Source organism: Microcaecilia unicolor, chromosome 3 (assembly GCF_901765095.1).
Source record: "Microcaecilia unicolor chromosome 3, aMicUni1.1, whole genome shotgun sequence".
NCBI classification, from domain to species: domain Eukaryota; kingdom Metazoa; phylum Chordata; class Amphibia; order Gymnophiona; family Siphonopidae; genus Microcaecilia; species Microcaecilia unicolor.
Window position 1 is genome coordinate 11684983 of NC_044033.1, and position 25412 is coordinate 11710394.

Here is a 25412-nt window from a genome sequence, read left to right on the forward strand (position 1 = left end):
TACATTTGTACCCCGCGCTTTCCCACTCATGGCAGGATCAATGCGGCTTACATATTGTATACAGGTACTTATTTGTACCTGGGGCAATGGAGGGTTAAGTGACTTGCCCAGAGTCACAAGGAGCTGCCTGTGCCTGAAGTGGGAATCGAACTCAGTTTCTCAGGACCAAAGTCCACCACCCTAACCACTAGGCCAGTCCTCCACTTTTGCTACTATTTGAGATTCTGCTATTCCACTAGCAATATTCCATGTAGAAATCAGCCCTTGCAGATCACCAATGTGGCCGCGCAGGCTTCTGCTTCTGTGAGTCTGACGTCCTGCACGTACGTACGTGCAGGAAGTCAGACTCACAGAAACAGAAGCCTGCGCAGCCGTCTACATGGAATGTTGCTAGTGGAATAGCAACATTCCATGTAGAATCTCAAATAGTAGCAACATTCCATGTAGAATCTCCAATAGTAGTAACATTCCATGTAGAATCTCCAATAGTAGCAACATTCCATGTAGAATCTCCAATAGTATCTATTTTATTTTTGTTACATTTGTACCCTGCGCTTTCCCAGTCATGGCAGGCTCAATGCGGCTTACATGGGGCAATGGAGGGTTAAGTGACTTGCCCAGAGTCACAAGGAGCTGCCTGTGCCTGAAGTGGGAATCAAACTCAGTTCCTCAGTTCCCCAGGACCAAAGTCCACCACCCTAACCACTAGGCCACACCAGTGTCTTATATAGGAGTGTCATCACCCCTTCTTTTCTGTTTTGTATCTTCCCTCAGTTTACTTTAGCTCTGTCACTGCCATGTACCAGGGTTTCTTCTGGAAGCCAGCAATCACAGACCCTAAACCCAGCTACTACCCACTAGGTATTACCACAGCATGATGATGGATTCCTTTCCACGAGGGGTTCTGAACGCTGCCTCTGACAAATCATCTACCTCAGATTCTAAGCAAGAGTCAAAAAGGCAGATAGCACTGATATACCCGGGAAAACGAAGAAGATCATCTCCACTTATACGGTCTGTGCCAGAGCCGGTGGTTGGGAGGTGGGGCTGGTGGTTGGGAGGCGGGGCTGGTGCTGGGCAGACTTATACGGTCTGTGCCAGAGCCAGTGGTGGGAGGCGGGGCTGGTGGTTGGGAGGCGAGGATAGTGCTGGGCAGACTTATACGGTCTGTGCCAGAGCTGGTGGTTGGGAGGCGGGGCTGGTGGTTGGGAGGCGGGGATAGTGCTGGGCAGACTTATACGGTCTGTGCCAGAGCCGGTGGTTGGGAGGCGGGGCTAGTGCTGGGCAAACTTATACGGTCTGTGCCAGAGCCGATGGTTGGGAGGCGGGGCTGGTGGTTGGGAGGCGGGGCTAGTGCTGGGTAGACTTATACAGTCTGTGCCAGAGCCGGTGGTTGGGAGGCGGGGCTGGTGGTTGGGAGGCGGGGCTAGTGCTGGGCAGACTTATATGGTCTGTGCCCTGAAGAGCACAGGTACAAATCAAAGTAGGGTATACACAAAAGTAGCACACATGAGTTGTCTTGTTGGGTAGACTGGATGGACCGTGCAGGTCTTTTTCTGCCGTCATCTACTATGTTACTTAAAGATGGTACACACTCTTTCCACAAGATCTACCATAACACCATACTTGCTGAAGGTACTTAGGTCCAATTTTGAGAATAACTGGTTTTAATTTTGTCTTGTTCAGATTTGACAGTGATGTGGAAGAGATGTATTCATGACATTTTTCCTTTGTACTATCAACAGAATACTGCCCCAACTTGACATTTCGTCCTTTACATTGTAAGCTCTTTCGAGCAGGGACCGTCCTTCTTTGTTAATTTGTACAGCGCTGCGTAACCCTAGTAGCGCTCTAGAAATGTTAAGTAGTAGTAGTAGTGGTAGTAAGATAACGTTCAGTGTTTTTCTTAGGCGACTCTGTTCTTGTGACCAACACATATAGTTCATAATGAAATTTCTTTCTTTTTTTTTTTAATTTGGACATACATAACAATTAACCATAACAACTAGTACATTGCTTTTCATTGCCATACCCCCAAAATTTCAAATGGTGGTACACATGTGATATGACCAATGCACTATTATTAACATAACATTAAAATGTTTTCATTTATACCATCCACCCTCAACTCCCCCCTTCCCCAGACTGTCATTACTGCCCCTGGTTCTGTCCTACATCCATGACCTCTTTATCTCTCGTACTCTCCATCTGCTTGCCCTAACTGAAACTTGGCTTTACCCTGAAGACTCTGCTTCAGTTGCATCCCTATGCCATGGAGGTTATCTTTTCTCCCATACTCCTCGCCCAGTTGGCCGCGGAGGTGGTGTTGGGCTACTACTTTCACCCTCTTGTAGATTTCAACCTCTTCTTCTACCTCAGTCTCACTGTTTTTCTTCCTTCGAAGTCCACTCCATCCGTCCATTTGCTCCTGTGCCTCTCCAAGTAGCAGTCATTTATCGACCCCCTGATAAGTCCCTTTCTTCCTTTATCACTGACTTTGATGCTTGGCTTTCCTTTTTTCTTCAACCTTCATCTCCTTCCCTCATTCTTGGGGATTTTAACATTCATGCTAATGATCCCTCTGACTCTTATGCGTCGCAATTTCTTCCTTTAACATCCTCTTTCAGTCTTCAACTGTGCTCCACTGCCCCCACTCACCAGAACGGCCACTGTCTTGATCTTATCCTCTCCTAAAACTGCTCACTCTCCAGTTTCTGTGCCTCAGCTCTTCCCCTCTCTGACCATCATCTGATAACTTTCACACTTAAACACCCTCCTCCCCAGTCCCATCCAATCTTAACCAATACATTTAGGAATCTTCAGGCTATTGACCCTTCTTCTCTGTCCTCCAATGTTTCAAATCTCTTCTCTACCACTATATTATCCAAGTCTGTCAATTAGGCTGTCTCTTCCTATAATACTATTCTCTCCTCTGCTCTGGATACTCTCGCTCCTCTCATTCCCCGTTCTGTAAAACGTACCAAACCCTAACCTTGGCTGACCTCTAGAATCCGCTACCTACGTTCCTGTGCCCGCTCTGCCGAACGCCTTTGACTGAAATCCCGTACCCATGCTGAATTCATACATTTCAAATTCTTGCTGACTTCCTTCCAGTCTGCTCTTTTACTTGCCAAACAGCACTATTACATCCAGTTGATTAATTCTCTTGGCTCAAACCCTCGTCGTCTCTTTGCCACACTGAACTCTCTCCTCAAAGTGCCTTCACCTCCAACTCCCCCTTCACTTTCCCCCCAGACTCTGGCTGAGTTCTTTCATGATAAGGTTCACAAAATTAAACTTGAATTCTCAACCAGGCCACCACCACCTCTCCTTCCCTTAGTCCATTCTCTCAACCCTCCAACCCCTGCCTCCTTTTCTTCCTTTTCTGATATCACTGAAGAGGAAACTACACATCTTCTTTCCTCCTCGAAACTAACTACCTGTTCCTCTGATCCTATTCCCACCCATCTACTTAACACTATCTCTCCTACTGTCATCCCGTTTTCTGTCATATCCTCAATCTTTCACTGTCCACTGCGACTGTTCCTGATTCCTTCAAACATGACGTAGTCATGACACTCCTTTAAAAACCTTCATTGGTCCCTACCTGTCCTTCCAACTATCGCCCCATCTTCCTCCTCCCTTTCCTATCCAAGATACTTGAACGTACTGTTTACTGCCGTTGCCTTGACTCTCTTTCATCTCAAGCTATTCTTGATCCACTTCAATATGGCTTTCGCCCCCTTCATTCAACTGAAACAACGCTTGCTAAAGTCTCCAATGATCTGTTCCTAGCCAGATCCAAAAGCCTCTATTCTATCCTCATCCTTCTCGATCTATCTGCTGCTTTTGACACTGTTGATCACAGCCTACTCCTTGATACGCTGTCCTCACTTGGATTTCAGGGCTCTGTTCTTTCCTGGTTTTCTTCTTATCTCTCCCAGCGTACCTTTAATGTATACTCTAGTGGATCCTCTTCTACTTCTATCCCACTGTCAGTTGGTGTACCTCAGGGATCTGTCCTGGAACCTCTTCTCTTCTCCATCTATACTTCTTCCCTTGGTACTCTGATCTCATCCCATGGTTTTCAGTATCATCTTTATGGACTCCCAGATCTACCTCTCCATACCAGAAACCTCAGCTGAAACCCAGGCCAAAGTATCAACCTGCCTGTCTGACATTGCTGCCTGGATGTTTCAGCACCATCTAAAACTAAACATGACCAAGACTGAGCTTCTTCTCTTTCCCCCTAAACCAACCTCTCCTCCTCCCCTATTTTCTATTTCTGTGGACAACACTCTCATCCTTCCTGTCTCATCAGCTCGTAACCTTGGGGCCATCTTCGACTCCTCCCTCTCCTTCTCTGCACATATTCAACAGACTGCTAAAACCTGTCGTTTCTTTCTCTATAATATCAGCAAAATTTGCCCTTTCCTTTCTGAGCACACTACCAGAACCCTCATCCACACTCTTATCACCTCTCGCTTAGACTATTGCAAATTGCTTCTCACAGGTCTCCCACTTAGCCATCTCTCTCCTCTTCAATCTGTTCAAAATTCTGCTGCATGACTAATATTCCGCCAGGGTCGTTAGGCTCATATTAGCCCTCTCCTCAAGTCACTTCACTGGCTTCCTATCCGTTTCCGCATACAGTTCAAACTCCTCTTGTTGAGCTATAAGTGCATTCACTCTGCAGCTCCTCAGTATCTCTGCACTCTCATCTCTCCCTACATTCCTCCCTGGGAACTCTGTTCACTGGGTAAATCTCTCTTATCTGCACCCTTCTCCTCCACCGCTAACTCCAGACTCCGTTTCTTTTATCTTGCTGCACCATATGCCTAGAATAGACTTCCTGAGCTGGTACCTCAAGCTCCATCTCTGGCAGTCTTCAAATCTAAGCTAAAAGCCCACCTTTTTGATGCTGCTTTTAACTCCTAACCCTTATTCACTTGTTCAGAACTCTTATTTTATCATCCTTACTTTAATATGCCGTTATCTCGTTTGTCCTGTTTGTCTATCCTAATTAGATTGTAAGCTCTGTCAAGCAGGGACTGTCTCTTCATGTTCAAGTGTACAACACTGCGTACGTCTAGTAGCGCTATAGAAATGATAAGTAGTAGTAGTAGTCTTTAGGATTCTGGAATCTTGCTATTCTTTGGGTTCCAGAATGTTGCTACTGTTTGGGATTCCGGAATCTTGCTATTCTTTGGGTTCCGGAATCTTGCTATTCTTTGGGTTTCGGAATCTTACTACTCTTTCGGATTCCACGCAGAATCTTGCTACTCTTTGGGATTCCGGAATCTTGCTACCCTTTGTCCTTATCCCTTATTTGTCCTGTTTGTCTGTCCTAATTAGATTGTAAGCTCTGTCGAGCAGGGACTGTCTCTTCATGTTCAAGTGTACAACACTGCGTACGTCTAGTAGCGCTTTAGAAATAATAAGTAGTAGTAGTAGTAGTCTTTAGGATTCCGGAATCTTACTATTCTTTGGGATTCTGGAATCTTGCTATTCTTTGGGTTCTGGAATCTTGCTACTCCTTTGGATTCCGGAATCTTGCTACCCTTTGTCCTTATCCCTTATTTGTCCTGTTTGTCTGTCCTAATTAGATTGTAAGCTCTGTCGAGCAGGGACTGTCTCTTCATGTTCAAGTGTACAACACTGCGTACGTCTAGTAGCGCTATAGAAATGATAAGTAGTAGTAGTAGTCTTTAGGATTCCGGAATCTTGTTATTCTTTGGGTTCCAGAATGTTGCTACTGTTTGGGATTCCGGAATCTTGCTATTCTTTGGTTTCCGGAATCTTGCTATTCTTTGGGTTTCGGAATCTTGCTATTCTTTGGGTTTCGGAATCTTGCTACTCTTTCGGATTCCACACAGAATCTTGCTACTCTTTGGGATTCCGGAATCTTGCTACCCTTTGTCCTTATCCCTTATTTGTCCTGTTTGTCTGTCCTAATTAGATTGTAAGCTCTGTCGAGCAGGGACTGTCTCTTCATGTTCAAGTGTACAACACTGCGTACGTCTAGTAGCGCTATAGAAATGATAAGTAGTAGTAGTAGTCTTTAGGATTCCGGAATCTTGCTATTCTTTGGGTTCCAGAATGTTGCTACTGTTTGGGATTCCGGAATCTTGCTATTCTTTGGGTTTCGGAATCTTGCTACTCTTTCGGATTCCACGCAGAATCTTGCTACTCTTTGGGATTCCGGAATCTTGCTACCCTTTGTCCTTATCCCTTATTTGTCCTGTCTGTCCTAATTAGATTGTAAGCTCTGTCGAGCAGGGACTGTCTCTTCATGCTCAAGTGTACAGCGCTGCGTACGTCTAGTAGCGCTTTAGAAATAATAAGTAGTAGTAGTAGTAGTCTTTAGGATTCCGGAATCTTACTATTCTTTGGGATTCTGGAATCTTGCTATTCTTTGGGTTCTGGAATCTTGCTACTCCTTTGGATTCCGGAATCTTGCTACCCTTTGTCCTTATCCCTTATTTGTCCTGTTGTCTGTCCTAATTAGATTGTAAGCTCTGTCGAGCAGGGACTGTCTCTTCATGTTCAAGTGTACAACACTGCGTACGTCTAGTAGCGCTATAGAAATGATAAGTAGTAGTAGTAGTCTTTAGGATTCTGGAATCTTGCTATTCTTTAGGTTCCAGAATGTTGCTACTGTTTGGGATTCCGGAATCTTGCTATTCTTTGGGTTCCGGAATCTTGCTATTCTTTGGGTTTCGGAATCTTGCTACTCTTTCGGATTCCACGCAGAATCTTGCTACTCTTTGGGATTCCGGAATCTTGCTACCCTTTGTCCTTATCCCTTATTTGTCCTGTCTGTCCTAATTAGATTGTAAGCTCTGTCGAGCAGGGACTGTCTCTTCATGCTCAAGTGTACAGCGCTGCGTACGTCTAGTAGCGCTTTAGAAATAATAAGTAGTAGTAGTAGTAGTCTTTAGGATTCCGGAATCTTACTATTCTTTGGGATTCTGGAATCTTGCTACTCCTTTGGATTCCGGAATCTTGCTACCCTTTGTCCTTATCCCTTATTTGTCCTGTTTGTCTGTCCTAATTAGATTGTAAGCTCTGTCGAGCAGGGACTGTCTCTTCATGTTCAAGTGTACAACACTGCGTACGTCTAGTAGCGCTATAGAAATGATAAGTAGTAGTAGTAGTCTTTAGGATTCCGGAATCTTGCTATTCTTTGGGTTCCAGAATGTTGCTACTGTTTGGGATTCCGGAATCTTGCTATTCTTTGGGTTCTGGAATCTTGCTATTCTTTGGGTTCCAGAATGTTGCTACTGTTTGGGATTCCGGAATCTTGCTACTCCTTTGGATTCCGGAATCTTGCTACCCTTTGTCCTTATCCCTTATTTGTCCTGTCTGTCCTAATTAGATTGTAAGCTCTGTCGAGCAGGGACTGTCTCTTCATGCTCAAGTGTACAGCGCTGCGTACGTCTAGTAGCGCTTTAGAAATAATAAGTAGTAGTAGTAGTAGTCTTTAGGATTCCGGAATCTTACTATTCTTTGGGATTCTGGAATCTTGCTATTCTTTGGGTTCTGGAATCTTGCTACTCCTTTGGATTCCGGAATCTTGCTACCCTTTGTCCTTATCCCTTATTTGTCCTGTTTGTCTGTCCTAATAAGATTGTAAGCTCTGTCGAGCAGGGACTGTCTCTTCATGTTCAAGTGTACAGTGCTGTGTATGCCTAGTAGTGCTATAGAAATGATAAGTAGTAGTAGTAGTAGTCTTTAGGATTCCGGAATCTTACTATTCTTTGGGATTCTGGAATCTTGCTATTCTTTGGGTTCTGGAATCTTGCTACTCCTTTGGATTCCGGAATCTTGCTACCCTTTGTCCTTATCCCTTATTTGTCCTGTTTGTCTGTCCTAATTAGATTGTAAGCTCTGTCGAGCAGGGACTGTCTCTTCATGTTCAAGTGTACAACACTGCGTACGTCTAGTAGCGCTATAGAAATGATAAGTAGTAGTAGTAGTCTTTAGGATTCTGGAATCTTGCTATTCTTTGGGTTCCAGAATGTTGCTACTGTTTGGGATTCCGGAATCTTGCTACTCCTTTGGATTCCGGAATCTTGCTACCCTTTGTCCTTATCCCTTATTTGTCCTGTTTGTCTGTCCTAATAAGATTGTAAGCTCTGTCGAGCAGGGACTGTCTCTTCATGTTCAAGTGTACAGTGCTGTGTATGCCTAGTAGTGCTATAGAAATGATAAGTAGTAGTAGTAGTCTTTAGGATTCTGGAATCTTGCTATTCTTTGGGTTCCAGAATGTTGCTACTGTTTGGGATTCCGGAATCTTGCTATTCTTTGGGTTCCAGAATCTTGCTATTCTTTGGGTTTCGGAATCTTGCTACTCTTTCGGATTCCACGCAGAATCTTGCTACTCTTTGGGATTCCGGAATCTTGCTACCCTTTGTCCTTATCCCTTATTTGTCCTGTCTGTCCTAATTAGATTGTAAGCTCTGTCGAGCAGGGACTGTCTCTTCATGCTCAAGTGTACAGCGCTGCGTACGTCTAGTAGCGCTTTAGAAATAATAAGTAGTAGTAGTAGTAGTCTTTAGGATTCCGGAATCTTACTATTCTTTGGGATTCTGGAATCTTGCTATTCTTTGGGTTCTGGAATCTTGCTACTCCTTTGGATTCCGGAATCTTGCTGCCCTTTGTCCTTATCCCTTATTTGTCCTGTTTGTCTGTCCTAATTAGATTGTAAGCTCTGTCGAGCAGGGACTGTCTCTTCATGTTCAAGTGTACAGTGCTGTGTATGCCTAGTAGTGCTATAGAAATGATAAGTAGTAGTAGTAGTAGTCTTTAGGATTCCGGAATCTTACTATTCTTTGGGATTCTGGAATCTTGCTATTCTTTGGGTTCTGGAATCATGCTACTCCTTTGGATTCCGGAATCTTGCTACCCTTTGTCCTTATCCCTTATTTGTCCTGTTTGTCTGTCCTAATTAGATTGTAAGCTCTGTCGAGCAGGGACTGTCTCTTCATGTTCAAGTGTACAACACTGCGTACGTCTAGTAGCGCTATAGAAATGATAAGTAGTAGTAGTAGTCTTTAGGATTCTGGAATCTTGCTATTCTTTGGGTTCCAGAATGTTGCTACTGTTTGGGATTCCGGAATCTTGCTACTCCTTTGGATTCCGGAATCTTGCTACCCTTTGTCCTTATCCCTTATTTGTCCTGTTTGTCTGTCCTAATAAGATTGTAAGCTCTGTCGAGCAGGGACTGTCTCTTCATGTTCAAGTGTACAGTGCTGTGTATGCCTAGTAGTGCTATAGAAATGATAAGTAGTAGTAGTAGTCTTTAGGATTCTGGAATCTTGCTATTCTTTGGGTTCCAGAATGTTGCTACTGTTTGGGATTCCGGAATCTTGCTACTCCTTTGGATTCCGGAATCTTGCTACCCTTTGTCCTTATCCCTTATTTGTCCTGTCTGTCCTAATTAGATTGTAAGCTCTGTCGAGCAGGGACTGTCTCTTCATGCTCAAGTGTACAGCGCTGCGTACGTCTAGTAGCGCTTTAGAAATAATAAGTAGTAGTAGTAGTAGTCTTTAGGATTCCGGAATCTTACTATTCTTTGGGATTCTGGAATCTTGCTATTCTTTGGGTTCTGGAATCTTGCTACTCCTTTGGATTCCGGAATCTTGCTACCCTTTGTCCTTATCCCTTATTTGTCCTGTTTGTCTGTCCTAATAAGATTGTAAGCTCTGTCGAGCAGGGACTGTCTCTTCATGTTCAAGTGTACAGTGCTGTGTATGCCTAGTAGTGCTATAGAAATGATAAGTAGTAGTAGTAGTAGTCTTTAGGATTCCGGAATCTTACTATTCTTTGGGATTCTGGAATCTTGCTATTCTTTGGGTTCTGGAATCTTGCTACTCCTTTGGATTCCGGAATCTTGCTACCCTTTGTCCTTATCCCTTATTTGTCCTGTTTGTCTGTCCTAATTAGATTGTAAGCTCTGTCGAGCAGGGACTGTCTCTTCATGTTCAAGTGTACAACACTGCGTACGTCTAGTAGCGCTATAGAAATGATAAGTAGTAGTAGTAGTCTTTAGGATTCTGGAATCTTGCTATTCTTTGGGTTCCAGAATGTTGCTACTGTTTGGGATTCCGGAATCTTGCTACTCCTTTGGATTCCGGAATCTTGCTACCCTTTGTCCTTATCCCTTATTTGTCCTGTTTGTCTGTCCTAATAAGATTGTAAGCTCTGTCGAGCAGGGACTGTCTCTTCATGTTCAAGTGTACAGTGCTGTGTATGCCTAGTAGTGCTATAGAAATGATAAGTAGTAGTAGTAGTCTTAGGATTCTGGAATCTTGCTATTCTTTGGGTTCCAGAATGTTGCTACTGTTTGGGATTCCGGAATCTTGCTATTCTTTGGGTTCCAGAATCTTGCTATTCTTTGGGTTTCGGAATCTTGCTACTCTTTCGGATTCCACGCAGAATCTTGCTACTCTTTGGGATTCCGGAATCTTGCTACCCTTTGTCCTTATCCCTTATTTGTCCTGTCTGTCCTAATTAGATTGTAAGCTCTGTCGAGCAGGGACTGTCTCTTCATGCTCAAGTGTACAGCGCTGCGTACGTCTAGTAGCGCTTTAGAAATAATAAGTAGTAGTAGTCTTTAGGATTCCGGAATCTTACTATTCTTTGGGATTCTGGAATCTTGCTATTCTTTGGGTTCTGGAATCTTGCTACTCCTTTGGATTCCGGAATCTTGCTACCCTTTGTCCTTATCCCTTATTTGTCCTGTTTGTCTGTCCTAATAAGATTGTAAGCTCTGTCGAGCAGGGACTGTCTCTTCATGTTCAAGTGTACAGTGCTGTGTATGCCTAGTAGTGCTATAGAAATGATAAGTAGTAGTAGTAGTAGTCTTTAGGATTCCGGAATCTTACTATTCTTTGGGATTCTGGAATCTTGCTATTCTTTGGGTTCTGGAATCTTGCTACTCCTTTGGATTCCGGAATCTTGCTACCCTTTGTCCTTATCCCTTATTTGTCCTGTTTGTCTGTCCTAATTAGATTGTAAGCTCTGTCGAGCAGGGACTGTCTCTTCATGTTCAAGTGTACAACACTGCGTACGTCTAGTAGCGCTATAGAAATGATAAGTAGTAGTAGTAGTCTTTAGGATTCTGGAATCTTGCTATTCTTTGGGTTCCAGAATGTTGCTACTGTTTGGGATTCCGGAATCTTGCTACTCCTTTGGATTCCGGAATCTTGCTACCCTTTGTCCTTATCCCTTATTTGTCCTGTTTGTCTGTCCTAATAAGATTGTAAGCTCTGTCGAGTAGGGACTGTCTCTTCATGTTCAAGTGTACAACACTGCGTACGTCTAGTAGCGCTATAGAAATGATAAGTAGTAGTAGTAGTCTTTAGGATTCTGGAATCTTGCTATTCTTTGGGTTCCAGAATGTTGCTACTGTTTGGGATTCCGGAATCTTGCTACTCCTTTGGATTCCGGAATCTTGCTACCCTTTGTCCTTATCCCTTATTTGTCCTGTTTGTCTGTCCTAATAAGATTGTAAGCTCTGTCGAGCAGGGACTGTCTCTTCATGTTCAAGTGTACAGTGCTGTGTATGCCTAGTAGTGCTATAGAAATGATAAGTAGTAGTAGTAGTAGTCTTTAGGATTCCGGAATCTTACTATTCTTTGGGATTCTGGAATCTTGCTATTCTTTGGGTTCTGGAATCTTGCTACTCCTTTGGATTCCGGAATCTTGCTACCCTTTGTCCTTATCCCTTATTTGTCCTGTTTGTCTGTCCTAATTAGATTGTAAGCTCTGTCGAGCAGGGACTGTCTCTTCATGTTCAAGTGTACAACACTGCGTACGTCTAGTAGCGCTATAGAAATGATAAGTAGTAGTAGTAGTCTTTAGGATTCTGGAATCTTGCTATTCTTTGGGTTCCAGAATGTTGCTACTGTTTGGGATTCCGGAATCTTGCTACTCCTTTGGATTCCGGAATCTTGCTACCCTTTGTCCTTATCCCTTATTTGTCCTGTTTGTCTGTCCTAATAAGATTGTAAGCTCTGTCGAGCAGGGACTGTCTCTTCATGTTCAAGTGTACAGTGCTGTGTATGCCTAGTAGTGCTATAGAAATGATAAGTAGTAGTAGTAGTCTTTAGGATTCTGGAATCTTGCTATTCTTTGGGTTCCAGAATGTTGCTACTGTTTGGGATTCCGGAATCTTGCTATTCTTTGGGTTCCAGAATCTTGCTATTCTTTGGGTTTCGGAATCTTGCTACTCTTTCGGATTCCACGCAGAATCTTGCTACTCTTTGGGATTCCGGAATCTTGCTACCCTTTGTCCTTATCCCTTATTTGTCCTGTCTGTCCTAATTAGATTGTAAGCTCTGTCGAGCAGGGACTGTCTCTTCATGCTCAAGTGTACAGCGCTGCGTACGTCTAGTAGCGCTTTAGAAATAATAAGTAGTAGTAGTAGTAGTCTTTAGGATTCCGGAATCTTACTATTCTTTGGGATTCTGGAATCTTGCTATTCTTTGGGTTCTGGAATCTTGCTACTCCTTTGGATTCCGGAATCTTGCTACCCTTTGTCCTTATCCCTTATTTGTCCTGTTTGTCTGTCCTAATAAGATTGTAAGCTCTGTCGAGCAGGGACTGTCTCTTCATGTTCAAGTGTACAGTGCTGTGTATGCCTAGTAGTGCTATAGAAATGATAAGTAGTAGTAGTAGTAGTCTTTAGGATTCCGGAATCTTACTATTCTTTGGGATTCTGGAATCTTGCTATTCTTTGGGTTCTGGAATCTTGCTACTCCTTTGGATTCCGGAATCTTGCTACCCTTTGTCCTTATCCCTTATTTGTCCTGTTTGTCTGTCCTAATAAGATTGTAAGCTCTGTCGAGTAGGGACTGTCTCTTCATGTTCAAGTGTACAACACTGCGTACGTCTAGTAGCGCTATAGAAATGATAAGTAGTACTAGTAGTCTTTAGGATTCCGGAATCTTGCTATTCTTTGGGTTCCAGAATGTTGCTACTGTTTGGGATTCCGGAATCTTGCTATTCTTTGGGTTCCGGAATCTTGCTATTCTTTGGGTTTGGGAATCTTGCTACTCTTTCGGATTCCACGCAGAATCTTGCTACTCTTTGGGATTCCGGAATCTTGCTACCCTTTGTCCTTATCCCTTATTTGTCCTGTCTGTCCTAATTAGATTGTAAGCTCTGTCGAGCAGGGACTGTCTCTTCATGCTCAAGTGTACAGCGCTGCGTACGTCTAGTAGCGCTTTAGAAATAATAAGTAGTAGTAGTAGTAGTCTTTAGGATTCCGGAATCTTACTATTCTTTGGGATTCTGGAATCTTGCTATTCTTTGGGTTCTGGAATCTTGCTACTCCTTTGGATTCCGGAATCTTGCTACCCTTTGTCCTTATCCCTTATTTGTCCTGTTTGTCTGTCCTAATTAGATTGTAAGCTCTGTCGAGCAGGGACTGTCTCTTCATGTTCAAGTGTACAACACTGCGTACGTCTAGTAGCGCTATAGAAATGATAAGTAGTAGTAGTAGTCTTTAGGATTCCGGAATCTTGCTATTCTTTGGGTTCCAGAATGTTGCTACTGTTTGGGATTCCGGAATCTTGCTATTCTTTGGGTTCCGGAATCTTGCTATTCTTTGGGTTTCGGAATCTTGCTACTCTTTGGGATTCCACGCAGAATCTTGCTACTCTTTGGGATTCCGGAATCTTGCTACCCTTTGTCCTTATCCCTTATTTGTCCTGTCTGTCCTAATTAGATTGTAAGCTCTGTCGAGCAGGGACTGTCTCTTCATGCTCAAGTGTACAGCGCTGCGTACGTCTAGTAGCGCTTTAGAAATAATAAGTAGTAGTAGTAGTAGTCTTTAGGATTCCGGAATCTTACTATTCTTTGGGATTCTGGAATCTTGCTATTCTTTGGGTTCTGGAATCTTGCTACTCCTTTGGATTCCGGAATCTTGCTACCCTTTGTCCTTATCCCTTATTTGTCCTGTTTGTCTGTCCTAATAAGATTGTAAGCTCTGTCGAGCAGGGACTGTCTCTTCATGTTCAAGTGTACAACACTGCGTACGTCTAGTAGCGCTATAGAAATGATAAGTAGTAGTAGTAGTCTTTAGGATTCTGGAATCTTGCTATTCTTTGGGTTCCAGAATGTTGCTACTGTTTGGGATTCCGGAATCTTGCTACTCCTTTGGATTCCGGAATCTTGCTACCCTTTGTCCTTATCCCTTATTTGTCCTGTTTGTCTGTCCTAATAAGATTGTAAGCTCTGTCGAGCAGGGACTGTCTCTTCATGTTCAAGTGTACAGTGCTGTGTATGCCTAGTAGTGCTATAGAAATGATAAGTAGTAGTAGTAGAAAGGAAGAAAATGCCGGGTTAAAAGGAAAAGTAGACACACACACAAAAGCACTTTCGCAGCACACTGCAAATTGCAGAGCTCCAAGACAAACGAACAGCATGGCAGAGATGAAGATGCTAATCATACTGGATATCCAGCAGCCCCTGAGTGACAGCAACACTTTTCCGCCTGGTGCATGATACAATAATAAGAGCAGTCAAACATACGACACCTGACACAGACAGCAGCTGTTCAACGTCTCCTCTCCGAACCTCGACGGCTGGGAGGGAGCTCATGAAGCCCTAGGTGGACTGGACTCACCCGGCCAGACAGCCTTTGCCCTCCTCCTCCTCCACTGCACCAGTCCAGCAGGGCCTAGCTGCGGGCATTGGGAAGCGCCGCCTGACGACGTCACATAGCAACCGCGCCTGGCTCCTCCCACCCGGAAGAGGCAGCCCTGATCGACGACGTACGGGTCGCCGTAGCGGCCAGACAAGGGATGTGCAATACTAGTGTTATTATGTAGCCATGTATTACTTGTATTAAGCCTCAAGAACGCATCAGATTCGTATTTTTGGCATATTAAACGAATAGGCTCGTTCATATTTCTTAACACTCTGTTTCTGATCCTTTCTCATTTTTCGATGCACTTTCACACTCTTAATGCAAATGTTACTTTCTGTTGGATTAATTTATCGTAGTTCAATTAGAAAACACTTCCTCCTCTCTTTATGATCGCTCGACCTGTGACGTTATGCGTTTATCGCACTCAATGGAATGCACCAGGTGAAACGGGGAACGGACATTGTCCACGTGGTTAGATCGGGGATCTCGTTGCAGATTCTGCACCGGGACCCGAGTGAGAACGAGGGAGGCTCCGGTCCAAACCAAGGAGCTTGGATGAAAACAGGAGACGGGGTGAGCAGAGCGCCTATCTAGTCCATTACACAAATTACTTTCTTATAAGCCACATTGAACTCAAACTTGTTTGGGATAATGTGGGATAGAAATGTCACAAATAAGGAAATAAAAATATGCCGCCGTTTTAGTTCACCCAAAACAAGAGCAAACGCTATTCAGAAATAAGGGACTGGTTAAGCATTGTCCATCTGTAAAAACTCACAAGTTGGTCCAGTTGGATAGGCAGTGCCTTAAAAGGTGGAGGACAGAAGTTTGTTTGTTTTTACTTATTTCACAGCTTTTTAATTCATTTGAAAGCTTCCCTTGTCTAGATATAAATATTCATGAAAAAAAAAATGAATATCACTAAAACAGCTTATAAATTATTATAGCTGGTAAAAAAAAATATCACTAATAAAGTCTGTATTTTGTGTGTTCGATTTTCTACACTCTTCTATACAATATATTAATACATGGGCAAATTTCAGTGAGGTTGTCCTGTTTCCTGATGGGTTCATGCTGTTGTAAAGGTAGAATAACCACAAGTATGGAAGTATAGCACAGACACATAGTCCTGTTTGTTGGGTGTCAGGACTTAATATGGATCTGGGTTTTCTAACTCATTATAAAACATAAAGCTGTATTTCTCTGTTTATTACCCTTCTCTCACCTACCAACACCCATTCTGTTAGAATATCAATGAAATGCTTTGATGTCCCCATTCATACCCCCACCCTCCCACTCTGTCAGACAGTCAAAGTAATGCTTTGATGTTTCTCTGATATATACTATCTGCTACCACATTTGCTTATTTCCAATCTGAGGAAGAAGGGCAACCTTCGAAAGCTAATCAAGAAATGTATTAAGTTATGTCCAATAAAAAAGGTATCATCTTATTTTCTTTTCCATGTTTTATTTTGTTTGATTTCTATTGATAACCTTTAAGAGTGGACTAACATGGCTACCACACCTCTTTGCTTATTCTTGAAATAACAAATGGGTCTCCTTGATAAAGCCCAATAAAATTGATGGGCAAAATTGGGCCCTGTTAGATGATATATTTAAAAGAAGACATATTAAAGATAAGTGCTATTTTTTGCCATCTTATCAATATATTTGAAGACACTTGCTATACTTAACATTTTTTGAATGATAAATACGTGAAAATCGACTAAATTGGAAATATTAAAAGAGGAAAAAGAATGAAATCGGGGGGCTTTTCAGTGAGCCTGTAAACAAGATAATATTCAGACCGCTGACGTACAGAGGCTTTTTCCCTCCTTGAAAAAGCTATAGGATACAAAATATAATTTAGTTGCAACTACAATATTGTATAACCACATACAAGTTTTGTAAAGATGGAATAGATTGAAATTAAATTGAAGTAAAAATGAAACTATCCTTTCATTGGGACACATGGAATCACATCTTCACCTCATCTCTTTTGTAGAAATTTCATTTTAGTTACACAAATTGATTATACTGTTGTGTGAGCATGTTTCAGGGACAAGTGGTTTTGTAAGTCAAAATAATAAAAATAAATATTTTGTTTCATATGTGTCACATTTGTGACTTTTTCTCCTGGCTGTTCTCACCTCGCCCTCTGGTGGCCAGAACTGGTGGCTGCCATAGACTGTTGCTTGCTGTTTCCCTGCACAATCCAGGTTTCATTTAGGTGCGGTCCGGATGTTCCAGCCTCCCAGACCTGCTTGGAAGTTTGGCAGCTAGCCTCACCCGTAGCTGCCTGGTGATTCCTGCAGCTGAGCTGGAGCTGCTAATGGGCTTATTAACCACCTGGAAACCTTCTTAGTTTGCCTTTGCATCGCCTAAGACCCCTGGGTTTGTTGGTGTGCTCTGTGCACTTCTGCCTAGTCTAGTTTCTTGTCTGGTTCTAGTTAGTCTGTGTGTAGTTTAGCTTTGGTTTTATTGCTTATTTCATAGTCTTGTTTCTGGTCTGTATTCCTTGTCTAGTTCTTGGTTGTCTGTGTTTATTTCTTAGTGGCTGCTTGTAGCTTTCAGTCCTTGCTCTTTAGTCTGTCTGTGTCAGTGGCATTCCTAGGGGGGGCGGTCCGCCGGGGGGGGGGGGGGGGTGCTGCGCGCGCCTGCCCTCCGTTCGATGCTTCTTCTCTACCCCGGAGCAGGTTACTTCCTGTTCTGGGGCAAAGAAGAAGCATCGAACAACAGAGGAAAGGCGCGCGCGGCACCCCTCCCCCGGCGGCGTGCACCCGGCGGGGGGTTCCTTCACGGGGGTCTCCTTTCACCGGGAGGGGTCCGCGTGGCATCGGGGGGGGGCGCTGCACCCGGGGGCGGGGCGCATCGGCGATCCGCCCCGGGTGCCAGCCCCCCTAGGAATGCCACTGGTCTGTGTAGTCCTAGTCCAGTTTTCTGTCTAGCCTCCCTTGTGTATCCTGTTGGTATCCAGTTCCTTCCCTGTAAGTCCTGCCTGCTGCCCGCACCTAGGGGCTCAACCCCTAGGGATCGGCAGTCAAGTGTAGGTGAAGCCTGTTCCAGTCTGAGTGTGTTTAGTCCAGAGTGTTCCTGCTACTGTTCTGCGTCTGCAGTCCCTGCCTTGTTTGTGTGCTAGCCCAGTGCTGGTTGGGGTGGTTTTGCCTGCCACTCCTCGGCAGTGGTCCAAGGGCTCACAAAACCAGGGTTTCCGTGAGAAGCCTGACAATATGGATCTATAATTTGTTGAAATATACCTAAATAGGCTATAAGCCCTTAATGCAATCCATTGGTTTTGTTGTATTTTGTTCTTGTGATGACTTATACTGTGCCAAAACTGGAAATACAGTGAGACAGAATAATAGAATTTCCAAAACTTATTTTTTTTACGTTTAATCATCTTTATTAAAAGCACACAAAAAACCAGTGAACCATCCAACATGGCACAATATAAACTTTTACAGAGAACATACCCCAAGATCCCTTCCCCTCCCTCCCTATAAGCCCACCTGTTTCCACCCGCCAAAATAACACAGCAGTAGCACCCAAAGCAGTGCAGAACAATTAAAGTCATAAACAACATAGTTTATACCAAGGGCCCTGTTTACAAAGGTGCGCTAGCGTTTTTAATATGCACGTGTGTTTTTATCCTTGTGCAGGTAAGCAAATATATGCAAATATACTTACAAAAACATAACCATAACAGAATATCCTGCAATGAGCATAATACTTCTCTCGTTCTACCGCCTTCCCCTCTCCAGAAAAGGTTCGTTTGTGGATTAATACCTTTCAAATATTTGAACGTTTGTATCATATCACCCCTGTTTCTCCTTTCCTCCAGGGTATACATGTTCAGGTCCGCAAGTCTCTCCTCATATGGGATTTGCGTTGCAAAACGTATGAGGAGAGACTTGCGGACCTGAACATGTATACCCTGGAGGAAAGGAGAAACAGGGGTGATATGATACAGACGTTCAAATATTTGAAAGGTATTAATCTGCAAACGAACCTTTTCTGGAGAGGGGAAGGCGGTAGAATGAGAGGGCATGAAATGAGATTGAAGGGGGGCAGACTGAAGAAAAATGTCAGGAAGTATTTTTTCACGGAGAGAGTGGTGGATGCTTGGAATGCCCTCCCGCGGGAGGTGGTGGAGAGGAAAACGGTAACGGAATTCAAACTTGCGTGGGATAAACATAAAGGAATCCTCCTCAGAAGGAAGGGATCCCCAGAAGCTTAGCCGGTGGTGGGAGGCAGGGCTGGTGGTTGGGAGGTGGGGATAGTGCTGGGCAGACTTCTACAGTCTGTGCCGTGAAAAAGACAGGTACAAATCAAGGTAAGGTATACACAAAAAATGACACGTGAGTTTATCTTGTTGGGCAGACTGGGTGGACCGTGCAGGTCTTTTTCTGCCGTCATCTACTATGTTACTATGTTACTTATTACAATAGATTGTAAGCTCTTTGAGCAGGGACTGTCCTTTTATGTTAAATTGTACAGCGCTGCGTAACCCTAGTAGCGCTTTAGAAATGTTAAGTAGTAGTAGTAGTAAATAAAAGAAATAAAAAAAAATAGAGACCTTAAGCTATATCTAACCTCGTGGTGTAGTCTTTTTGCATGTAACACTGCCTGGATATTGTTACACATTGTGACTGGAGAATTTGCTCTCTCTCTCTCTACCACAGCAAGAAGGAGAGCCACAGAAAGATATGAACTCTCTCTGGTCCGAAGTGAAGGAAGTGCTGCCAAGAACCAGAGAAGGAATACAGTTTGATTTTGGTGAGACGGTGAATAACAGCGTGATATATTTACTGCAGCAAGCTAGAGACCTGCTGTATGAGGAAGGTGAGGATGTGTGCTTGCCGGTTAGTGACATGATAATAGACTTCTCATGGGAGAGACTGAACAGTGGTACCTGGAGAGATGTGGACAAGGAATGGAGGCAAGTCTATTCTTACGGCTGCCTTTTTAAGGCTGTGTGCCTTTGCCGCAAGGAAGGTGCGCTGGAAGAAGCAATGAGGATCTGTGATATGGGACTACTGATGGGAGCATCCATTTTGGATAATGTTCTTCTTAGAGTTGTACGTATTTTCCAAAACCATCTTGCGTGTGGGAAAAGGATTGCTGGGGAAGGAGCTGATGATGGCTGTAATAGAAAGAAAATGAAGTGTGATCCTCTCCCAGTTCCTCTGCTGAAGTGTGAGTCATTGATTCCACAGCTTCACAGGCCTTCTCTGGAACACTTCAAGGAGAATTACTTGATCCCTCAACAGCCTGTGCTTTTGAACGGAATAACTGGGCATTGGCCTTGCATGAAGAAATGGAGTCTAGCTTACATACGGGAAGTAGCTGGGTGCCGAATGGTGCCGGTGGAACTCGGTTCCAGATATACCGATGAAGAATGGTCCCAGACCCTCATGACAGTCAATGAATTTATTGATAAGTATATAGAGGATCAGCAGAGCGGTGTTGGGTATCTGGCCCAGCATCAGCTTTTTGATCAGATACCAGAACTAAAGCAGGATATTTGCATTCCAGACTACTGCTGCCTTGGCGAAGAGGACGAAGAGGACATTACTATCAATGCTTGGTTTGGCCCAGCAGGAACTATCTCACCACTTCATCAAGATCCACAGCAAAACTTCTTAACGCAAGCTGTAGGGAAAAAATACATCCGTCTTTATTCCCCTGGTGAAACAGAAAATGTATACCCACACGAAACCCATATTCTTCACAATACCAGTCAGGTGGACGTGGAAATCCCAGACTTGGAGAAGTTCCCAAAGTTTGCAGAAGCCACATATAAAGAATGTATTTTGACACCTGGGCAAGTTTTGTTTATTCCAGTTAAATACTGGCATTATGTGCGAGCTCTTGATGTCAGTTTTTCTGTCAGTTTTTGGTGGTCATGACCATAATGCCAGTTTAAACTTTCACTATCTTGCAATTGGCAAATAAAATAATTTGAGACTTTCTTACAGTTGGCTGTTTATTGTTAAAAAGAAGATGCATGAACATTCTGTCCTGTCTGATTTCCATCTTTTGTTCAGCATTCATATGTTGATGAATGTCTGGCTGTTTTCAGGAAAAATTATTTAAAATTAGGAACTTAGTTCCACCTGATTTACAATCTGTAGTTAATCTTTCCATTTCTGCTTCTGAAACGTCCTTATCTATTCCTGTTGATCAGCATTGGAATGCCTTTTCTCTGGTCAGTACCATGGAAGCCTTTGTCCATTGCTCTGTTCTCAAGCTTTGACAAAGCCCAGGTGGTAGTCTGTTGTGATGGCTTGCATTTGAAGCTATATACAGACGTACTGTGTACAAGCAGCTAAAATTGCGAAGATTTTTCTCTCGTCATTTCTAATTACTATTTATTTTGAAATTTAGTAATGTGCTCTGAACCCTGTGCCCTATAAATGAAAGGGATAACCTTACCAACCCATCATCGCACATTGTCCTTTTTGCAAATGTCCAGAATAGTACATGTGGTCAATTACTACTACTACTGGGGTGATATGATACAGTCAAATATTTGAAAGGTATTAATCCGCAAACGAACCTTTTCCGGTGACGGGAAGGTGGTAGAACTAGAGGACATGAAATGAGGTTGAAGCGGGGCAGACTTAAGAAAAATGTTAGGAAGTATTTTTTTCACGGAGAGAGTGGTGGATACTTGGAATGCCCCCCCCCCCCCCCCCCCCCCCCGAGGGAGGTGGTGGAGATGAAAACGGTAACGAAATTTTAAAAAAGCGTGGGATAAACATAAAGGAATCCTGTTCAGAAGGAATAGATCCTCAGAAGCTTAGCACAGATTGGGTGGCAGCACCGGTGGTTAGGAGGTGGGGCTAGTGCTGGGCAGACTTCTACGGTCTGTGCCCTGAAAATGGCAGATACAAATCAAGGTCAGGTATACACAAAAAGTAGCACATATTTTATCTTGTTGCGCAGAGTGGATGGACCGTACAGGTCTTTTTCTGCCGTCACTTACTATGTTATGTATATTATAATCACTTTTCACCTCTTTGCAAAGTGGACCATTCTGCCTGGGTGAGTAATTGCTCTGAGAATTTCTTCTTTACAACCACCCACTATTTTTTATTTTACCAGATACTTTATTCGACGTATAGGCAGCTTCTCATATTCTTCTTGACTTTTTGATACCCTGGTTTGTTGTGTTTAATTGATTGATAATATACCAGTGGTACTTATTAGGGATCACACATTATCGTTTGAAAAAAAAGGCAAGGTACCACAGAAAAATTCACAGGAAAGACCCAACCGGAGAGTAGGCCCAAATGCGGCCTAAGGCACAAAAAATAAAGGAAAAAATCATCAAAAAGTAACTAAAAACGTACGGGAAGATAAGGGGAGAAAAAACCTAAGGAACAGTGAAAAATCGCACAAAAAGAAGCCGAAAAGGCACCAAAAAGAAGCTCTTCTGAATCGGATGTGAAGAGAAATGACAGATGCAGTCTTCTCTTCACCGAGGTAGAAAAACCACTGCGGTAACTGTGCCTCCACGGCAGGCAGGAAGGGACCCGTGCATGCACGGTAGAGCGTGTCTCACACTCCACAAAGCTCTTAAGGCTTGTTATAAAGCCCGGACCGGGCAACGCGGAACCATGTAACCCACTTGTGAGAATTCATGGCCTGCTTGTCCTTTGAGAATAATCCTTTTCTTTTTTTGCCTCACTCCTTTTGTGCCAGAATGCAATGGGACAGAATTAAATCCTAATGTTCTAGTCTATATAGCTATTGCATACTTTATTGTATGATCCAGTGTTTTGTTACATCTAATGATTTAGAAATGGATAATCTTCTCCTATTGACCTATAAGTGAATTCACTCTGCCGCTCCCCAGTACCTCTCCACTCTTGTCTCCCCCTACGTTCCCCCTCGAGTGCTCCGTTCTGTTGATATATCTCTCTTGTCCGTCCCTTTGTCCTCTACTGCTAATTCAAGACTCCGTTCCTTTTATCTCGCTGCACCTGACGCCTGGAATGGACTTCCCGAGCCTGTACGTCTAGCCCCGTCTTTAGCCATTTTCAAGTCCAAAATCAAAACCCACCTCTTTACCACTGCTTTTGACTCCTAACTCACTTACCCTGTCCTTTGTCCTCACCTCATTATTCCCTTACCCTTAATTGTCCTGTCTGTTTACCTCTTATCTAGATTGTGAGCTCTTTGAGCAGGGACTGTCTTCTGTGTATGGTATACAGCACTGCGTATGCCTTGTAGCGCTATAGAAATAAGTAGATAGATAGATAATCTTGTTAACCCACCTCTCTTGCCGTATGCTCTCCTATACCAAGAAAAAGATTTTTCAACAAAAGAGAAGTGGATTAACACTTTATGACCAAGTTAGATACCGTATTTTTCAGACTATAAGACACACTTTTTTCCCCCAAAATTTGGGAGGAAAATGGGGGGTGCGTCTTAATAGTCTGAAGGTAGATTTGGCTGGCTGGCTGGCTGGCTGGCCGCCCGCCCTCCGAGTTCCGGATCGCCGTCAGGGTTACCTCCTCCCCCCCCCCCCCCCCCCCCGTCACCACTTCTCCCTACTCACGCGATCTTCCCTGGTGGTCTAGTGACGTCGGGGCAGGAAAGAGCCCCCTCTTTCCTGCCCAGCGCGCTGCTCTCCATCCTCCTGTATGCAGCCTGACGGTCTCGGCGACATTCAAAATGGCCGCCGAGACTTCAATTCTCGGCTGCCATTTTGAATCTCGCCGAGACCGTCAGGCAGCAATGCATACAGGAGGATGGAGAGCAGTGCGCTGGGCAGGAAAGAGGGGGCTCTTTCCTGCCCCGACGTCACTAGACCACCAGGGAAGATCGCATGAGTAGGGAGAAGTGGTGACAGGGGGGAGGGCGATCCCGAACTCGGAGGGAGGGATTCGGACAAGACGCACCGGAGCACCTAGGTTTTAGAGGAGGGAAAAAGGGAAAAAAAAATTTTCCTATTTCCCTCCTCTAAAACCTAGGTGCGTCTTATAGTCCGAAAAATACAGTAAATAAAATGCATAAAGAAAAAAATACATGGGATTCAAGAGATGTCATGAAGGGCAAGAAGTGGCACATGGTTTGGTTAAGGCAGGGGGCTTCTCAACCCAGACCTCAGGACACACCTAGCCAGTCAGGTTTTCAAGAGTCTCCAAAAAAATGAAACTACTCTCGCTGATTCACCGTTATAATATTTCCATAACTTGGTATAATGTCTCACAACCACATGCGAATCCTTATCCTCAGATCCGAGTTTTACAAAGCTTCATCGGGAGGAACGAGTTTCCCTAAAACGTTACCGAAGCACATCAAACTAAACTCAATAAAAATAGTATCGCTGTTTCAAAGTGTCAAATTATTAGAGTAACATGGCATATTCACATTTGCACATATTCTTTTCATTGTTAGTATAGAGTTAAGTATATTTATAGATTTTTATCAAATTTGTTATGGAATGTTGGTTTCAGTGGCTTTTTTCATGTGTTATTTTTGGTTCGTTTGACTATTTATTTATAGAAACGAGGGCTCCTGAGGCAGGCATGTGTTTGCTGAAACACAGCTCTGGGTTGAGTCTATTTTATTGTACTGGATTTCTGAATACAAATTTTCTCCGATTTGTTTTAAGAAACTACAGTATAGTAAATTTAAAACAAATCGGAGAAAATTTTTCTTCACCCAACACATACACTCTGGAAATCGTTGCCGGAGAACGTGGTGAAGGCGGTTAGCTTAGCAGAGTTTAAAAAGGGGCTAGACAGTTTCGTAAAGGACAAGTCCATAAACCGCTATTAAATGGACTTGGGAAAAATCCACAATTCCAGGAATAACATGTATAGAATGTACGTTTGGGAAGCTTGCCAGGTGCCCCTGACCTGGATTGGCCACTGTCGTGGACAGGATGCTGGGCTCGATGGACCTTTGGTCTTTTCCCTGTGTGGCATTACTTATGTACTCCTGGCTGCTGTTCCCCGATTGAGGCCCACTGGTCCATCTCTGTTTCCTTGCTTATTCATTATGAAAACCTGACTAGCTAGATGTATACAAGGAACTGGGTTGATAAGTCCTCTTTTAAGGGAAAAACAGTATAACTGAAGTGTATTTCTGTTGTACATATAAAAAAAAAAAAAGTTATGTATGTATCATAAAATAGGGCCATGTCGTCTCAAAACCATTCTGTAGTGGGTGATAAACTCAGTCCTCTGGCTATGCTGTGTACTGTCACAGGGAAGACCCAGGTTGAATTCCTAGTCTAGCATCGGCTTCCTTGACTGGCCAGTGATGCTGTGGAGGAAGCATGCAATGTCCTGTCCTGGGCTTGGGGGGGGGGGGGGGGGGGTCTCAGCCACTGCCTACAGGTGACACACAATGGCCACACTTGGTGTCCATTTCTGGGAAGGAACCATGATTTTATTTTTTATTTATTGTACCCCCACGTTTTTCAGGCTCAAAGTGGCTTACAATGCACTGATAGGTTATCACCAGATCAGAGGTGGCACAATTACAATTAAATGATCTGTAGCCCTGAGCCAATGACTGGCATTGCTACTGGTAGACTGGCGTAAAAATAGAAAAATATGCCAGCAGTTAAAATAAATTGAGAATAAAGGCTCATGGCACTCCAGGTGGCAGCCTGAATAAACAGGGAACTGGTGGGTCCAAAAAAATAGAAAAAGAAAAAAGGGTGTGTGTGAGAAAGAAGTAAAACCAACTGACAGCCATTTAAACAGAAACAAAATTGAAACCACACTAAGAG

General features: G+C 43.5%; 2 protein-coding genes across 5 annotated transcripts in view; one reads left to right on the plus strand and one right to left on the minus strand.

Annotated features, from left to right (window-relative positions):
• The window catches only part of BTBD9 (BTB domain containing 9), a 533997-nt gene extending 519300 nt beyond the window's left edge, over positions 1-14697 (minus strand). The window contains exon 1 of one of the 3 annotated variants that reach the window (XM_030195766.1): positions 14636-14697. The gene's annotated coding sequence lies outside the window, so the exon portion shown is untranslated. Of the gene's footprint in view, positions 1-716; positions 790-14546 lie in introns of those variants that run through there. The other 2 variants (XM_030195767.1, XM_030195768.1) reach the window with 2 other exon arrangements.
• Positions 14698-14968: 271 nt separating this feature from the next.
• On the plus strand, positions 14969-20634 carry KDM8 (lysine demethylase 8). Of its 2 annotated transcripts, none has more exons than XM_030195770.1 (2): positions 14969-15232; positions 19342-20634. In XM_030195770.1, the coding sequence occupies exons 1-2, from the start codon at positions 15092-15094 to the stop codon at positions 20566-20568; spliced, it is 1368 nt and encodes a 455-aa protein (XP_030051630.1). In that variant the 5' UTR covers positions 14969-15091; the 3' UTR covers positions 20569-20634. The 2 variants fall into 2 exon arrangements, with proteins under 2 accessions (XP_030051630.1, XP_030051631.1); XM_030195771.1 differs by lacking the exon at positions 14969-15232 and adding an exon at positions 18144-18318.
• The last annotated feature ends 4778 nt before the right edge of the window (positions 20635-25412 follow it).